At 44.9% G+C, this 19,147-nt stretch overlaps 1 protein-coding gene across 1 annotated transcript in view; it reads left to right on the top strand.

Moving 5' to 3' along the window:
- MGAT5 (alpha-1,6-mannosylglycoprotein 6-beta-N-acetylglucosaminyltransferase) overlaps nt 1–19,147 on the top strand; it is a 226,002-nt gene that overhangs the window by 182,282 nt on the left and 24,573 nt on the right. The window contains exons 12-13 of the mRNA XM_007446032.1: nt 6,085–6,231; nt 15,377–15,493. Of these exons, the coding sequence (XP_007446094.1) occupies nt 6,085–6,231; nt 15,377–15,493 (264 nt within the window). The remainder of the gene's footprint in view (nt 1–6,084; nt 6,232–15,376; nt 15,494–19,147) is intronic.

Below are 19,147 nucleotides of genomic sequence, written 5' to 3'. Positions count from 1 at the left end.
CCCGTGTCCCCTGCATCGGCAGGCGGACTCTCAACCACTGCGCCACCAGGGAAGCCCCTAGAGACATATTGAAATGATTGATGCATAATCAGCTTTTGACTTATCATTTTTCTTTATGAGCCATCTTTGAATCTCTGCACCAAGCCCAGAAAACTGTCTCCTCAGCAGAATTGTGTCCGTGCGTGCGAGGAGGGGCCCTCATGAAGGGCCCACAGAGCCTAATGGAGATGGGAGGGATTCAGTGTAACCCTCAAGTCGGGGCTCAGGAGCTGGGAAGTTGTTGAATGTAGGAGACTCTTCTAATAGGCATATAAATGTGGATGAATTCATTATTTATCAAAAGACCAGAGACGAGTCATTCGGGCCAGCAAACTCCAGGAGAACGATTTAAGCCAGCAAATAAGGACTGAACTGGGGTGGCGTGTTTTTATTTTTGGCTTCAGTCCCCATCTCTCTTAACGTGATTTCTTTCTTCTCCTTCCTCATTTTCCCCTCCATGTGCCCACCTCCCCCAGTCTCACCAGGGGAATTTCCTTACAGATTGGGGCATTCGCATCCCACACTGGCTTGGAGGAGCATTTGGAGTGAGCCCAAACGGGTACCTCCCTTTCTGACAGTGAGAGTCGAGAACAAATCTGGCTGTGGGAAAGCAGAGGAAGAAGCAGCTGCTGCCCTTGCTGTTACCACACACCTTTTCTGCCCACAACTCTGGCCATTTCCCCCCACAGCCCTTGGATGGGGCATGGCGGCCCTGTTTCGCTCCCACGTCAGCTCAGCAGCTTAGCTGTGGGACTCGCCTAGAAGCCCGGGCAGAGCTGGAAGATAGGCAGTATGTACCACTGTCCCTGTTCCATTCCATCCTCCGGTCTGACCTCCCCTGTCAACCGTGGCTCACAAGCTTGGATGTGGTTGCACAAGCTCTCTCAAAAACCCAGGGCCCAAGGCAGCCACCACCAGTGGACCAGACCCTCGTGCAGCTCCATGAGAACCCAGGGGCTCTGCTTATTCTGTTGACAGGTACCTTCTCAGGGCCTGGCTTGCAGAGGCCTTCAGATAACCAGATGAATAATGAAGGAAGGAGTCCAGAAGAAATCCACTGACCATCTGGGATCTTGGGGCCATGCCCCTAGGAGTGATTTCTTCCTTTTCTCCTGAATCATGTGCCTAGATCTCCAAGATCTCCCCAACAAGGGACACTGTCCTTCTGATAATCCCGTGCTTGCCTCTCCGTGGTGTTGCCCACATCCTCAGGCCCTGTGAGAGAGAGCCCAAGAGCGAGCTTACTGCTGGAGCAACCCATCTTCCACGTCTGCTTCAGGTCCTCCAGTATTCAACCTCAGGCAGTCAAGCAGGTTTCATCCTGGTGACAGGTCCCAAAAGCCATTCCCATTCCAACTAGATGGAAAATAATTAGCATACACTTACACATGCACACACACTCCATCCTCCCCCCTCCCCTCCCACATATGTATATATAATGTAGAACGTATGGACATAGGATTCATTAACCTCTCCGAATGAGGTTTCAAGAACAAAGGCACCTCCTGACACCCAAATACACACAACCCATTTATGTTATCATGGGGCACGACCATGGGGTTTTACTGCAACAGTAACGACCGTCTCTCTAACCCTTCCCTGTGTTAAGCCCTTTCCATGAATTCTCTCTTCATCACTAAAGTCCTCTGACCTCGGTACCGTTAGAGCCCATCTTAACTGCGGTGGTGAGCCAGGCCTGTGATGCCTCCTCACCGTTAGGAGCTGAGGGGTAGGCCTGGTGAGCTATTGGGGTGAGAGTGGTGGTCCTGGACAGCTCCTGCGAGGAGGTGCACCTGAGCTGCCTTTTCATGGTAGACATTGCATGCTGGCACAGCTGAAGATGGTCGGCATCTACAGCTGTACGTGTATCTGAATGTTCTCTTCCTCTCCATCTCCAGGGTAATATGCTTTCGCAATGCAAATTGCAATGCATTGGATTTCGTGCTGGGGCTTCCAAATGACCGAAGGGCAGGGACTTGTGATCTTGATGATTTTGTTGGATTTTTTGTTTTGTTTCTGGAAGGCCACTTACATAGTGGACATAATCTGGGAGTCTACCCAGTGAGCTGGTCTCCAGGAAATGACCTTTGATTTAGTGGCCGATACTGACTAACCTGGGGTGCTTAAACGTGCTTGGCAAGTATCATTGTCTTTGTCTCCTTTGCCCTTCTAGACCTTTAGGAGACAGTCTTCAGGTAGGGTAGGTTAGGGGCTTATGGAGCCCAGGAGAGGGTGTAGCCAAACATATATCGGAGAGATTTTGGCCACTGTTTTCTCTTCCATCAGTGTTGGGTACAAAAGGGAAGACAGATGTCCAGAGAGGGGACCCTGCCGGCTACACAAAAGCATCACCTATCAGGAAAATAGATTTTCTCCATACGCAGCCTTGTATGGATTCTTTTTAAAGATATAAAAGGGATACCTGTTATCAAAAATGTAATGATTCCCAATCATTATGTGAAGAATAAACAAGTAAGGCTTAGCCATAGCATGTGGCTCATGGGACTGGCCCTTGCTTGAGGCAGTCACTGTAAACTATGTCCTCTCTCGCTTCTGATGGATGCCTCTCCCTGTTTTTTAATCCAGGTACTTTATGAAACACAGAGAACTCATAAATACACGTAAGCAGGTGCTGAACCTCTTGTAAAACCCCACAACCACAACTCCTGCACAGCAAACTCCAGCTAGACAACAAAAGGTCGTGTATGTGCTGCACGTAAAGTCGAACCTGGGTTTGAACTTGGACTAGCGTTTAGCGAACATTTACTAAGTGCCAAGCCTTGGAATACATCCTTTCCGTGAAATATCTCCTTGAATCCTCAGAGCAGCCCCATGAAATAAAGCACGATTACTTTCACCACTTTACACATGAAAAGACAGGTTTAGAGAGCTTGTGTTACCTTGACTAAGGCCCATAGCTAGAGAGAATGCATTATCAGTGGACCTCAGATACTCCATAGAGAGAAGCATATAACAATTTCCCACAGTTACAGAGCTAGGAAATGATGCAGTCAGGGTTGGAAACCTGGTCAGCCTGACTCCAGAGCTTGTGCTCTTAATCACCACATTGTCCTGATCTCAGAACTACCTTTATCCACCTCTAAAGGATTCTTTGTGAACTACTCCGCTTAGGGGTTTAGAACAATTTCGCTTCTCCTTTCACACAGAGTGAAAATCTGAGTGGTTTAACTAATAAATTCTTTGTCGACATGTAGGGACTTCCCAATCCTTGAGCGTCATCTATTCTCTCTTCCTTACTGTTAGTTCAAAAGTTAAATTTTAGAGCATGTAATTTAAAGCTCTATTTAGAAATGCTCGTTGATGGAGTCAGAGCTGCAGCCATGGAGATGTCCCGTCGTCTGGAAGATCCTCATTACATTCTAGGCTTCTGAAAGCCAGATGAAATATCAATAAAATATGCTGTGTCCTCCTGAGGAGTTAAACCTCTGCACTTGAATGCATTCTTGCAGTGTCTCTCTTGCCCCCGTGCTAAGGAAATCTGTAAGCGAGCAGACTGATGGGGGGAGTGGGGAATTAGGGGAAAAGCAATTTAGTGTGGTTAAGGTACCAGTGTGTGGCAAGGCCATAAGCACTCAAAAGTTCATGGAATACTTTGGTGGTGATGAACTCTCTGCCTATCCTGTTGTCATTCAAACCTCAAGTGTGCTATTTGACCTTAATACATCTGCTCCATTATAATGTCACAGGTAGTGAGTACACAGGAAGCAAGAAAGAAGGTTGCTTATTGACAGAAGTGACGAAGAACTGTTATTTTGGTGTTTCCAAGTAATGCATTTCCTGCGATCCTAATTAGTGTGACGAGAAGACTCATTGCCAAGAAATTGTGTGGTATTTGCTTTAGCTTCTTTCTGAAATGGTGAGGCTTTGGAGAGTTAGCCCAAAGTGTTTATGTGTACTGAGATATTCGGATGCCAGCAGGGCAGAAGAGGTGGTGCAAGTCGTTATTCACATATAATTAAACCTAGGTCACATTCAAGTCCATTAAGCAACAGCCTCAAATCCTTTTAATTAACGGATTCAGATTGGTGGGCCTGAAGGAGCTAATTAAATTTTTTTCCCAGGATTTTCTATTTAAATAGACAACCATTGTGCTTCCTACATTTCCTCCAAAGTTATTCTTTGTAATTTAGTGTTGATGAAGGTGTCAGCACTTCATGGCAGGCCCTGGTTTTCAGAGGTCAGAAAACACTGTGGGCCCCTGGTTAAACCCACGGAGACCCCTGTCTGCATCTTCCAGGATCTGGAAGTCCTGTGCTTACCTGAGCCCAGCCACGGCCTGACAGAGGTCCTCTTTTCCCTGGAGAGCCGACACCTCCTCCCCAAAATCTCCTGGGGGTGGCAGATCACAGAGATCAAAAGCCTCAAGGATAGTAACCCTGGGTTCTTCGTATTTAACAAAGCTGTGGGATGCCTTGGGGCAGACAGCTTCCAAGCTCTTCTGCTACCACATTTTCCCTCACCCCTGTGTCTCCGGCTCTTCTGCTCCAGGAGAGATGACCCAGCCAGCAGTGAGAGCTCAGCTGGCTTCTCAAAGCTTTTCTTCCACAGTTCCCTCCTCTGTGGACACCCCTGAGGGTTATCTCAAGGTTTACAGGATATAAAAGGTTATTCTTCCCAAACAATGAAAAGGTTAAGTACCCTGTTCTGTGCAGAAGAACATACAGTTATAGGATAGGGCATCTCTCCAGAAAACCTGAGATTTTAGTTTCTTGCCCCAGAAAATTCCCTGCGGGCGCTTCATGACTCTCCAATATGTCTAACATGGGCCACGCTGTGTGTTCAGCCCTGGAATTGAGTGCCCAGCACATACGGGTTGCATCTTCCAGTGCTGCCGGGGTTAGACTCAGGGCTGTCTAGGCAGAAGTATTCCAAATCATCATTCAATTAAAGCAGCTGCAGAGACAGGGTTACTGGGGAGAGGGCCCGGGAAACGAGACTCAAGCATCTAGCCGTATCCAGTTCAGCAGCATCCTTCACTCCCGGGGCATGGCCGTGTGGAAGTTCCCCAACATGATGGCAGAAGGAAAGGACACCCTGGGACCCATTTATCCTTTGCCACTTGATGTGCCTGGGAGACTGGAGAGATTTCAGCATAGGCTCCTTCATGTAGGTAGGGAGATCTCACACGTCACCAAGCCTAGACTTGGACCAAGCCCATCAGGACCCACAGCCGTCCAGTGGTGTGAAATACCCCGAGGGGAGGGTACGCAAGGATGCCTTTCTATGAGATGATGTTTCATTTCTGGACCCAGGAGTCAGTGCCACTGAACTGCAGGGAGTCCCCTTTGTCACAGCGGCTCTCAGCCGTGGTCCCTGCGAGGACTCTGAGATGTGTTTTTGCTGCCATCTCTTGTCTGCCGTGGGGACAACTCGTGGTTTACTTGCTGGGGTGGGAAAGGCTTGCCCAGTTACAGCTCTACACCCTCTCCCCACATTGAGGGGAAAATAAAACCCAAGATGCTGGTGTCCCCCAGCGAAAACCCCATTATGAAAATCCAGGTTTGCTGACCTACCATCATTTTAATGCAGCTCCGTGTGAACTGTAATCAAACCGCCGAGCGACCTTTCTGTCCCTCTGCCCAGCATCACTGAAAGGGCCTGTTGTTCCTTTGGTTCAATGAAGAAACCTTCTGTTTAGTTAAGCAAGTGTTTTTGCAGTCATGTCTCCTGGTAAATTACCGAAAGATTATTGTTGGGTCTTGGGTTTTGTTTTTATTCTGTGAGTACCTCCACCCCGCTACCCCCTCGGCTGCCCACCCTGACACTTACTGCTTTACTTTTTTACAAAGGAGGGAAATTCATAATGACCTGAGCAGCTTCCTGGGCCCTTAAAGGTCCCTGGTCATGTTTTTCAGGTCCTAGTGTAAGCTGGCTTCTCATTTATCCACCCCCGACCAGGGCCTGGGAACTTTCCAGAGTCTCAGAGGCATCAACACAGGAATGGAGCCCAGAAGAGACCCCCGTGAGCCAGGGACACCAGTCTGATTGATGTGTTTACATGTGGTGTGCTCCTCTGTCTTACAGCTGTTTGTTGGACTTGGGTTCCCTTATGAAGGCCCGGCTCCCTTGGAGGCCATCGCAAATGGATGTGCTTTTCTGAATCCCAAGTTCAACCCACCCAAAAGCAGCAAAAACACGGACTTTTTCATTGGCAAGCCAACTCTGAGAGAGGTAAGCATCTATAAAACTCATCCTACTTTCACTCATAGGAATGGTAGCTATTTATTGAGTGCTAGGAGCCCATTTGAACCTCAGAGCCTTGGACGGTAGGTATTGTCAACTTCATTTCACTTAGTTGGGTGGAAGGGGGAGGGTGTGCAGGGGCTCAGAGAGATGGATGACTTGATTACATTCCCTCACTAAGTAGTGGCAGAGCCAGGATTTCGATCTATTTCCGTTCTACAAAGTACGGGGTCTTTTCGCCCTACCCCATCTCCATCCTAATTTGAACAGATATCGCCAGTCTTCCAATTAGCTGAACTCTGATTTCCTGGATGATTAGAATTTATGGAATAAAAAGAAAATCAAGGGGTTAACAGGTATTTTTAAAGAACCTACTCTCTGTGAGGAGCTTCGGGGAATTAAAAAGTGGGCCGTGGGCTCCTTCCTTGAAGAATCATCATCCTTGAGAAAAAAGACGTATCGGGGTGACTGAATAGTATGCCTGGTATTTTAGCCGACTGTCAGCAGGGTGCCATCCTGAGAAGCAATCCTGCCATCGCTCGAACCATTTGCAGAAGCCTTATTTGGATTGCCTTCGGAGGTCCTCTTGAAAATCCACAGTGGGTGATGAATCACCATTGAAGGCAGTTGGATTCTATTTGGGACAATAAACCAAAGTCATTTAGAGCACGTGAATGACGAGGCTGGGTGTTTCTATATCCGGTTAGAAACACGTATGTGCAAGAACCCATAAGATGGATTTCTTACTATTTCTTATTTATTTCTGCACAGTTCGTACGTGGCTCTCCAGGCTGCTTTCAAGGAGGAAGCCTCTAAGTGTTGATTTGTCCCAGTGCCCTTGTCATTTGGGACCGTCTACTGGGGAGGACACTGCTGGGCAGCCCTCCCGGGACATGTTTCTAAAGCATACATTTTTCACCTTTGCTACTTTTTTTTTTTTTTTTTGCGGTACGCGGGCCTCTCACTGTTGTGGCCTCTCCCGTTGCGGAGCACAGGCTCCGGACGTGCAGGCTCAGCGGCCATGGCTCTGCGGCATGTGGGATCCTCCCGGACCGGGGCACGAACCCGTGTCCCCTGCATCAGCAGGTGGACTCTCAACCACTGCGCCACCAGGGAAGCCCACCTCTGCTACTTTTAAACCTTTCTGGGTCAGTTCTCCTGACCGCATTCCCCACTTCCCCAAGTAGTATATAAAACACGTTTTCCGTGATTATTCTTTACCTTTCAGTCAGAGAACTTCCCAGTTAATAGAGTTGATCATTCTGAGAGTCCTTTTCGTTGACCCTCCCCATCACTGGTGAAAGGGCCAAAGGAGATGGAAGAAGATCAGCAAGACCACAGATTATCCTGAAAAAGATGAACCTATGGCCCAGATAACCTCTGACAAAGGTTAACGAGGCATGTGTGTGTGCGTGTGCGCATGCTTGCTTTTTCCTTCTGCTGGTATTGTAAATTTGAGTTCTTCATTTTGGGGGGAGGGGGGTCATTCCTCAGCAACACTTAATGCACACGGTGTTTGGACTTCCCGTGCTGTGGGGCAGGTACCAGAATACAGATCAGGAACCTTCAGTCTGGTACCCAAGAACTTACTCTTTGCAAAGGTTTGAAAGGATGCTCCCCAGCAGTGAGAATGTCTCAACTTAGGCATCTGTGCTTTAGCGTGCGACTGACTTTGAAACTTCGGAGCTCTGGGTAGAAAATGTGGGCTAATAAATCATTCCTGTGTTACGTTTGAATGTAGGAAATCTCTGAAGTTCTACATCTGCCTAAATTGGATAATTATTTGTAATTTTCAGTGTTTTTTGTGATAAATTATACAGTGAGAAACGATGATTTTAACCTTTTTTGAGTGTACAGTTCACTGGCATTCAGTACATTTGCGATGTTGTGCAGTCATCACCACTATCCACTCTCATAGATTGATTGTTCCAAACAGAAGCTCTGTACATTAACAGTAACTCTCCGTTCTCCCCTCCTCCAGCCCTGAATAGAAGAGTAACCACTACTCTACTTTCTGTCTATAGGAATTTACCTATTCTAGGTGCCTAATGTAAGTGTCATCGTACAGTGTTCGTGACCAGCTTATTTCACTAAGCATGTTTTCAAGGTTCATTCATGTTACATGTGTCAGAATCTTTCCTTTTTAAGGCTGAATAATATTTCATTGTATGAATAGCCCACATTTTGTTTATCCGTTCCTCTGTTCATCGACACTTAGTTTCCATTTCTTGTCTATTACGAAAAATGCTGCTACAAACGTGGATGTACAAGTATCTGTTTTGAGTCCTTGCTTTCAATTCTTTGTGGTATATATACCTATGAGTGGAATTGCTGGAACTTGCTTTTTATTTATTTTGAAATAATATTAGTCTTAAAGAAAAGCTGCAAAAAGAGTACAAAGTTTGGTTATATGCTTCATGCAGCTTCCGCTAATGGTAACATATTATGAAACCACAGTGTAATTGTCAAAACCAAGAAGTTAACATTGGTACCGTAATATTACCTAAACTACAGACTTTATTTGGATTTCACCAGTTTTTCCACTAACATCCTTTTTCTGGTCCAGGCTCCCGCATGGCCTTTACCTGTCATGTCTCTTTAGTCTCCTCTAATCTGTGCCAGTGCTTCAGTCTTTCACTGTCACTCATGACCTTGACATTTTGAAAGAGTACCAGTCAGTTGTTCTGTACACTGTCCCTCCATTTGGATTTGACTGGTGTTTTCTCCTGATTAGTTTGAGGTTACACATTTTTGGCAAGAATCCCACAGAAGTCATGTGGCCTCAGTGTATCATGTACCAATGTCTTATTACTTGGTGATGTAACCTTGATCGCTTGGTTAAGGTCGTGTTTGCCAGGTTTCTCCACCATAAAGTTACTGTTTTTCTCTAAATTGGGGGAAGTACTTTGAGACCATGCAAATGCCCTCATTCTCCTCTGACTTTTGCCCATTTATTTTTACCATGTATCAGTGGATCTTTCTTGCAACCATTGTTATAGTGATATTCTGATGATGATTTTTCCCTCATGATTTTTTTTTTCTGGTTTCCCATGATAATAACCATCTTAGTTAACATTTGTTGGAGCACTTACTATGTGCTAAGGGCTCTTTAAAAATGATTTTTTATTGATTTGCAATGTTGTGTTACTTTCAGGTGTACAGCACAGTGATTCAGTTTCATATATATTTTTTTTCTTTTTCAGATTCTTTTCCCATATAGGTTATTACAAAATATTGAGTATAGTTCCCTGTGCTATACAGTAGGTCCTTGTTTTTTTTTTTTTATCCATTTTATATAGAGCAGTATGTATACATTATTCCCAAATTCCTAATTTATTCCTCTCCCTACCCCACCCTTTCCCCTTCGGTAACCAGAAGTTTGTTTTCTATGTCTAAGAGTCTTTTTCTGTTTTGTAAATAAGTTCATTTGTATCGTTTTTTTAGATTCCACATATAAGTGATATCACATGGTATTTGCCTTTCTCTGTCTGACTTACTAATGCATGAAAGGCAAAGAAACCCATCGGTTTTCTTATTGCAGTTTCTATATACAAGACTTTGGGAAATGATTCATCAAAAGTATTTTGGACTGACTTGGTACCTTCTTGATCATTAGAATTAGATAATCATTTAAATTTTGATAATTCTGAAGATTTTGATAACACTGTATTACAACTGAGTACTTTTTCCTGAAAAAAAATTGAAGACCCTCTTAAACACAGTCTAACCCTTTCCCGGTGAATGATGTAATGTCACATAGATCAGATCAGCCAGTATGAAATTGTTGAGAAAAGTATGTTCATGCTGTCGGTTGTGATCCTTTAGTAATTTGCTTTTTGTTGAGGTGATAGAGGGTTTTCATTCTTCATGGCATGAAAAGGGAATAGGTGTTGGAGCTGCCGCCCAGGCATTTGGTTCCTCCTGTCCTTTCAGATGGTCCCACCAGTGCTGGAATGAGACTCCAGTTAGAATGGCACTGGGGGAGGCTTTCAACAGCTGCTCAGCAAGTGACCTCCCACAAGTGACTCCATCAGTCCTGGGCTCCCGTGGGAGGGCTGGGATGCAGAGGTCAGCTGACAGATGTTCACTGTATCCCCACAGGGCCTGTGGTACTAAGTCACTGCATTGGGGGAACTTATCAAGACACATTTCCTGTTTCCCAGGAGTTCAGATTTTGATATGGAAGTGTGATAAGAACGATGCCTCATCAGCGGGCATTCATAAGGAAAGAGCTGAGTACATTAAGCAGGGGAAGTTAACTTGGAGTGGTGCCCGGTGGAGGATGTGCTGGGTTAGCTAGAAGGGGATAGTGGGGGAACGGTGCTTTAGAGGAAAAGAAGAGTTGGGTTTTGAGTTGGAGAAGCATGAATGTTGATGCGTTGGAGGGAAACCCCAAGCAGGTCACTTTGCTTTATGCAGGAGGGCAGGTTCCATCTGATGTCCATTTCCTTCTCCGCTGGAGACGGTGCAGAGAGCAGGCTGATAGCCGGTGACATGACACAGCTTTGAGGGGAGCCAGTGAACCTGACCTCACGGGCAGGTGGGCCGCCCCACTCTGCTCTTTCAGCTCACAGAATCCCCCGATCAAAGATGCTTTTAATTGGGAAAGAGCTATCAAGACTTGTACAGATTTCTAAGGGTCAAGAATCCCTAGGAACTATCCTTTTTTTTTTTTCCTCAGCAAATAGAAGAATTTTAACCAAAGCATATATAATTGCGTAGCTATCTTCTTGTGCCCTTGCTAATCTTTTGAGCTGAGCGACACTAGATCCATGTAAATGGGTCCATATAAATTGCATCTATGTCTCTTCTTTGCCTTCATTTGAAGAGAAGTCTAAATTTTTCTTTGTATTTAGAAAACAAAAAGCTTTGTTTTTATCTTTGCATTGGACCCATTTTTAAAACCACAGTGTACACACTCAAGAGAAGTTCCATATGCCTTAAGTATAATGTGGTTGGTTCAAGTTACACTTTAAATGTAATATAATTTGGATTTCTCTCTTTATATTGGGAAACATATTAGTAGGCTCTTTTTTTTTTTTTTTGCGGTACGCGGGCCTCTCACTGTTGTGGCCTCTCCCGTTGCGGAGCACAGGCTCCAGACGCGCAGGCTCAGTGGCCATGGCTCACGGGCCCAGCCGCTCTGTGGAACGTGAGATCTTCCTGGACCGGGGCACGAACCCGTGTCCCCTGCATCGGCAGGCGGACCCTCAGCCACTGCGCCACCAGGGAAGCCCGGTTCTTAATCATTATTCTGACATTTTGGAAACCATTAGAAATTCTCTGACTCCACGGTTTCCTTTTCCATAAAGAGAACTTGTGTTCTTCTTGGAGATTTAACAGCCGCTCTGAAATGTCTTATATTTAATAAGATTTTCGTTACTTTTACAGACTATACTCCAGTAAATATACTGATTGATATACGATAGCTCAGATCATACGGTTCTCAATAAATTAACAAGGACGAATGGAACATTCAGAGGGGGAATAATGAATCACAAAATGCCTTACTCATAAAATTAAGTAACCCTCCATAAATGTAAATGAACAAAATGATAATGGTTCAGCATTTTGTATTTTCCAGGCGCTTAGAGCAACCTTGTAAATGAGCAGGGACCTTAAAAGGCAGAGGGGAGAGAGACTGCTAAATAGTGACATTGATGGCAACTTTCATTTACCCTGATTCAGTTGGAAGAATTAATTACTTTGTTCTCCAGGCCACAAAATGAAAATGGTGTGACACTTTACTCAGCTTCAGGAAAGGTCTAATACAGACGTACATTCAGTCCTGGGATTTTGTTTTTGGTTAGCTGTTTTTAAGCAAGTGATGAAAAGGCTGGTGTTTACATTGAGCTGCTTTTGGTCATTGTCTTAAGAACTCAAGAGCATCCTTTAAAATTGTCATCTTCCGTTTTTGTCAAAAGGTAAAAAGTTGTTGAAGGATCTAGATTTGAATTTGCTCTGCTGCTTTCTAGCTATTTGGTCTTGGGGAATTGTAAGCCCCTCTAACCCTCAGAATCCTCCTCAATACACAGGAAACCTGATAAATGATGTCTGCTCAGGTGATAAGCCCAGCGCCTGCCCCAACCGAGGGGCCTCACTGATACGTGCTCAATCTAAGATATGTGCTGAGAAAAAGAAAAGGGTGCTCCCTCAGCTCCAGGAGCCTGCGGGCACTTTTCTTCTATCCCTGACCGCACAGCTGAGCAAAAGAAAAAGGTTACATGTCAGAAGCATGGGGAGCTGCAGGCTGGCGAGGGGCGTGACTCTGGCAGAAGAGGCAGGAGCAAAGTCTAGGATACCTGCACCTCAGAATCACCTGATTTCCACGGGTGGGGGCCAGAGAAGGCTCAGAGTGGAGGCCCAGTAATTTATCTTCTGGGTTTCCCCCCTGAGTAATGCATGCACACCATTGGTGTGGTGAGACACAAAGAACGGTGGCCAAGAGCAAGCTGGAGAGGTGCCAGTTGAATCACCCAGTCCTCTGAGTATATTGGGATCTGAAGAAAAAAAGAGAACCAGCTTGGCCTCAACCCTTCCAGACCCAACACCTTCTTTTATTCTAAGTGTATTATAGCATCTACTTTTCACTCCTGAAATGAAAAATATACCCTGCTAACATCATGCAGGGTGAAGTAAGTCAGAAAGAGTAAAACAAATACCGTATGCTGGCACATATATATGGAATCTAAGAAGAAAAAAAAAAAGCTCATGAAGAACCTAGGGGTAAGACGGGAATAAAGACACAGACCTACTAGAGAATGGACTTGAGGATATGGGGAGGGGGAAGGGTAAGCTGTGACAAAGCGAGAGAGTGGCATGGACAGATATACACTACCAAACGTAGAATAGATAGCTAGTGGGAAGCGGCCACATAGCACAGGGGGGTCAGCTCAGTGGTTTGTGACCACCTAGAGGGGTGGGATAGGGAAGGTGGGAGGGAGGGAGGGAAGACGCAAGAGGGAGGAGATATGGGGATATATGTATATGTATAACTGAGTCACTCTGTTATACAGCAGAAACTAACACACCATTGTAAAGCAATTATACTCCAATAAAGATGTTAAAAAAAATCTATTCAATGCCAAGTTTAATCTAAATAAAATCAAAGAGAAATGCGAATATCACACCAAAAAAAAAAAAAAGAATGATTCTCTAATATGAAAGAGAAGTAAAAGGAAAATACTTTGCTATAAGGTAATAGATATTTTGTGTATATGTAGTCCAGAAATACTGTATCATACCCATGAACCACACTAGAAGGCATCATGGTGTCTCATTCCTCCTTACAGTGAGTATGTTTGTATTTAAGAAGAATAAAACATTGAGCTGAATCTGGTCAGCCCTTTTTACTTATAATTGACATTAACGAGAGAGAAGCTAAATAAAAAGGTGCCTGCCTATATGTAGACACACAGATACACGCGATTGGCATTACTGTGACAGCTTCAAATACAGACTGGTTTGGGTATGTTGTACTGGAGACCCAGATCCTCTGCGTGGCATTGACTTTGCTGCCATGATTTTTCTGAAATGATAACGGCTTATTGGTGAAATTCCCAATAAAACGTCCCTTGATTTGCATGGTAATTATGTTCCTGGAAAACTCAATGTATACTCAGACTGTGCCAAAGAGGCTGATTCTGTGAACCCACCTGAGAGCTTGGCGGGGCATGTGAAGGCCTGTGGGGAGTGGACAGTTCTGCCCTGTGCAGGACGGTCACACACATCTCAAGGCATCTGGCATCCCTGGTCCTCAGCCACGGGTTGGGGCAGCACCCGCCAACTTTGAGAACTGAAAGTGCACCAGAGTGCTTTCTTTATACCACAGCCTTAAAAGGATACAGGAATAAAGGTGGGAACAAGTTTGAGGGGTAAATTTAGCTGTCTTCAAAAAACGGATTCTTAGGGCTTCCCTGGTGGCGCAGTGGTGGAGAGTCCGCCTGCCGATGCAGGGGACGCGGGTTCGTGCCCCGGTCCTGGCAGATCCCACATGCCGAGGAGCGGCTGGGCCCGTGAGCCATGGCCGCTGAGCCTGCGCATCCGGAGCCTGTGCTCCGCAACGGGAGAGGCCACAACAGTGAGAGGCCCACATACCGCAAAAAAAAAAAACAACCAAAAAACGGATTCTTCAGGAACTGAGAATTGCCAATATTCCTGTGGGTTTCTTTGGCCACCCTCTGTTTTTAAAATAAAGCCTCCTTTAAAACAAAAGCTGCTTTTCCTTGTTTTTCTGATCGCACATTGCCTTTCTGACTCTTAAGGCTCCAGTGTTATATGCTAATTATTATTCCAAAATTCACTCTTTTTCTGGTAGCATTATTTCCCTTTCTGTCACCTTTCATATGTGCCATTACGTGTCCTTCTATGACTTTAAAGCCTGTGACAACTTTATTGTAATTTCCTTATACTTAACCTGTCTGTCCTAACCAGTATTTTATAACAGATGCTAGTTTGATCTAGGTGATTTTCAGGGCTGGGATATGACTGAGGGTAAATATTCATATTTCTTGGTGTGATTTGGGGGGTTGAAGCCATCTGTAACAGCCTCCATGTCACCTGGTTATGACAGTCTAACTCTTTTTTCAAAGTGGGACTCAAGGTGAGGAGCCATCACCGGACCTGCCCTGTGGATGCCGTGGTCTCACGCAGGACCATGCCCTCCTGGGACCCCCTAGACTCCCAGGAACCCCTCCAAAGTGCCCAAGATCCCAGCTCTAAGGCTCTAAGACAGCATAGCCTGGCCGTGTGTCTTTTAAAACATTCCACATGAGCCTGATGGGCACCCATGGGCACTGCCAGTGTTGCCAGCCGGGCACACTTGACAGCCTCGCTGTCCTTACCTGTACCCGTCAGCGCTGTGCCTGCTTCTCCAGATGGTCCTGACAGTAGATATCCTGCTGGTCAAAACAAAAAAGAAAACAAGCTGTGGACCCCTCCCTCTTTAAAGTTACCTGCTTACGGGGTGCTTAGGAGGTTTCGATCGTCAAGGGTCCAAAACAAAAAATGACATTACCTACGCAAGTACAACTCGGAACCATAAAAAGCATAACGCTTCACCTAACACAGAAGGTTGAGAAATGAAAAAAGCCAGTGTTCGTGAGACTGAGGTGTTCCGTTTTCTCTTTTCCAGCTGACCTCCCAGCATCCTTATGCCGAAGTTTTCATCGGCCAGCCACACGTCTGGACTGTTGACCTCGATAATCAGGAGGGGGTGGAGGACGCCGTGAAAGCAATTTTAAGTCAGAAGGTTACTTCTTTTATTCCATTTTCCCCTATTTGTGATGTGAATGGGGTCATGTGGAAAGCTTCACCGGCTCTTCGTTCTAGTAATTAGAATGGTTCCATGTCAGCTTGACTCTGAAATTAGAAAATGGCCCAGCTGTAGGACTGACCTGGGGATTTTCGTGGATGTTCTGTGAAATGGAATTAGAGCTGGTGTCCAGATGTGTGCATGGATTCTACAGACCCTTTTGACATGGCTCCTGGGTCCCAGACACAGCAGTAGAAACTTGAATTCTACTTGTGTCAGTGACCTCATTATGTAGCTTTCCCAAAGATCAGAAAAGATAGACCCGCTCCCCTGCAAAAAAAAAAAAAAGAGAGAGAGAGAGAAGGAAAAGGACTAATTAAGGAAATACTAGGAAATGTTTTTTATAGCATGTTTATTTGGCTTTTCTACCTACATCTTATAAAATTTTGTATAAGTAACTAACATCTCTGGACTCTCCAGAACAATTCAGCAGACATGTATTAAATACCTACTGTATGCAGAGCGCCCTCTGAACCACTGTCAGGGATGCTCACTTCCATAAGCATAAACGAGGCTGGCTCCCTGCCTGTAGGAAACTTACCACCCTGTCGGGATGGGTCAGGTTATCCTCTCTCCCAACCCCGGGACTGCCTTGGATTCTACCAGTAAACCCTGCCCTCTGTCCTCCTCCTATCAGGGCAGCGATTACTCTGTTATAATTTTTTAAGAGAAGCAGTATAGGTGTGGTTATAAGGACAGGCTAGAATCAGACAGCTTGGGCTGGGGTCCAGCCGTGTCCCCTCAGGCAGTTACTTAACCTCTGAAGCTCAGTTCCCTCATCCCTGATGTAGGCTAATTTCACCTACTTTACAAGTACTTGAGAGGATCCAATGAGATAATGAATATAAAGTGCCTAAGTGCAGTGTCGATCTCATAATAAATGTCTAGTCAGGAGTATTAAGTCAGTATTGCATATATAATGTAATATTCTTTTTTACTGAAGTATAGTCGATTTACAGTGTTAGTTTCTGCTGTACAGCGAAGTGATTCTGTTATACATGTATATATATTCTTTTACATATTCTTTTTCCATTATGGTTTATTACAGGATATTGAATATAGTTCCCTGTGCTCTACAGTAGGACCTTGTTGTTTATCCATCCTATAGATAATAGCTTGCATCTGCTAATCCCAAACTCCCAATCCAACCCTCTCCTGCCCCCTCACCCCCTTGGCAACCACAAATCTGTCCTCTATATCTGTGAGTCTGTTTCTGTTTCGTAGATAAGTTCATTTGTGTCGTATTTTAGATTCCACAAATAAGTGATATCATATGTCTTTGACTTGCTTCACTTAGTATGATAATCTCTAGGTCCATCCGTGTAGCTGCAAATGGTATTATTTCATTTTTTATGGCTGAGTAATATTCCGGTGTGTGTGTGTGTGTGTGTGTGTGTGTGTGTGTGTGTGTGTGTGTGTGCGCGCGCGCGCGCGCGCGCGCGCACACACACACACACCACATTTTCTTTATCCATTCATCTGTCGATGGACTGTTGTTTCCATGTCTTGGCTAATGTAATACTATAACATTCTTACTTTTGTTAGTGATAGTCTGGATTTCTATTAGACCGTAAGCAACATGGGCAGGAGCTATATCTGTCTCACTGCTGTGTTCTCAGGACCCAGCATAGCGATGTACCTAATAGATGGTGGGAGGCATGGAGGGAGCGAGGAATAGATGTATGCAGATCAGCACACTAAGGCAGAGAGAGTATGTTCAGTGCCAAGACCAACATGCCAGAGATGGAGGAGTGTCTGTCTTCTCTGCTTCTTTTTTTTTACTGAAGTATAGTTGATTTACAATGTTGTGTTAGTTTCTGGTATACAACAAAAATGATTCAGATATGTATATATGTGTGTGTATATTTATGAATATATATATATATTCTTTTTCATATTCTTTTCCATTATGGTTTAATTACAGGATATTGAATATAGTTCCCTGTGCTATACAGTAGGTCCTTGTTGTTTATCTGCTTTATACACGGTAGTTTGTATCTGCTCATCCCAAGGTCTTAATTTTTCCCTCCCCGCTCCTTTCCCCTCTGGTAACCCTAAGTTTGACTTCTATTTCTGTTTTCTCTGCTCCTTATAAGGACATCTGGAGAATGCAGCATTGAGTTAAGTCTCAGAGCATGAGTAGGAATCTGCAAAGTTAAACGGAGAAGTGAGCCCAGAAAGACATGAGTTAGAGGAACAGTGAGAGTCAAGGGGGAGAGGCTAGAAAGGCGTGTATCCCAGGAGGAGTTGCCAGTTGGCCCATGTAAAGGGCCGCCTTTCCCCTTTGGAGAATAAAATGGGGACCTCCCAACTGCCAGTTTCAGCTTACTGAGCACATCTCCTGGGGAAAAGGAGTACTCCAGCGTGTTACCCATGTCGCTTTAGAGCAGGTCTAGTTATTGAGCTTTGAGGTAGCTGCTCAGAGCTTCCCATCAGCGACGTGTACGATCTCATTCCAGTCTCAAGTTTAGGGCAGAAGTCCTCCAGACCTCTGGTGGCCAAGCCAAGAGATGAAGTGCCGAGTGGGTGTGGTACTGCTGGCCACCTCAAGTACCTGCTGCATGTCTGCAGTTTCCCACCAGAGGATCCTTCTTGCAGAGATCGAAGGCTCTTCTTTCTTCAGTCTCAGAGTCCTCTAGGGTATTAGCTTCTAAAGCTGCCATAACAAAGAACCACAAAGTGGTGGTTGAAACAACAGAAATTTATTCTCTTACAGTTCTGGAGGCTGCAATTAAAATTAAGATGTCGGCATCTGAAATTAAGATGTCGGCAGGGCCATGCTCCCTCTGACGACTCTCATGGAGGGTCCCTCCTCGCCTCTTCCACCTTCTGGTGGCCCCAGGTATTCCTTGGGTTGCAGCTGCAGCACTTTCATCTCTGTCTCTGCTGTCATATGGTGTTCTCCGTGTGTGTGTGTGTGTGTGTGTGTGTGTGTGGTGTCTTTCTGTTTTCTCCACTTCTCATAGAGACATCAGTCATGTTGGATTAGGGCCCACCCTAAATCACTATGACCTCTTCTTATCTTGATTCCATCTGCGAAGACCTTATTTCCAAATAGGGTCCCATTCACAGGTACTGGGGGTTAGGACTTCAACATATCTTTTGGGGGTGGGGGACAGAGTTCAACCCACAACACTTAGTTAAGTGTGCATGCATTTGAAGAGGAGTGATTTGAAAGCTAACGTAGAGGCAGAAAATCTTGGATCATAGAGTCCAAAACTTTTTAGATAATACATCCCTTTTGTCAAACAGAAATCTCGTGGGAATGCCTGACATGTAAAGCACTAAGTGGGTGCTGAGTTCTATCCAGTTCTACATGAGGCTGTGTTCAGTTCATGGGTCATCTACTGCTCCCCTTTTTAAAACCCTGACCAACCCTTTCCCTAAAACCATTTAAGGCCACTTAAGGGGGAATAAAAAGTAATCATATGTAGGGAGAAGCTCTTTTTATACCTCCAGAATCTCTCTCTGTACATCTCTGTGAGCCTTGTCTCATTTAATCCTTCTGCAGGTAAGAAAATGAAGGTTTAAAGAAATTAAGTAATTTACATAAAATCGCACAACTAGTAAGTAGTAGAACCTGGATTGAAA

This window comes from Lipotes vexillifer, unplaced genomic scaffold (assembly GCF_000442215.2).
Source record: "Lipotes vexillifer unplaced genomic scaffold, Lipotes_vexillifer_v1.1 scaffold1771, whole genome shotgun sequence".
Classification (NCBI taxonomy): Eukaryota; Metazoa; Chordata; class Mammalia; order Artiodactyla; family Lipotidae; genus Lipotes; species Lipotes vexillifer.
This window is presented reverse-complemented; position numbering and strand designations above follow the sequence as displayed.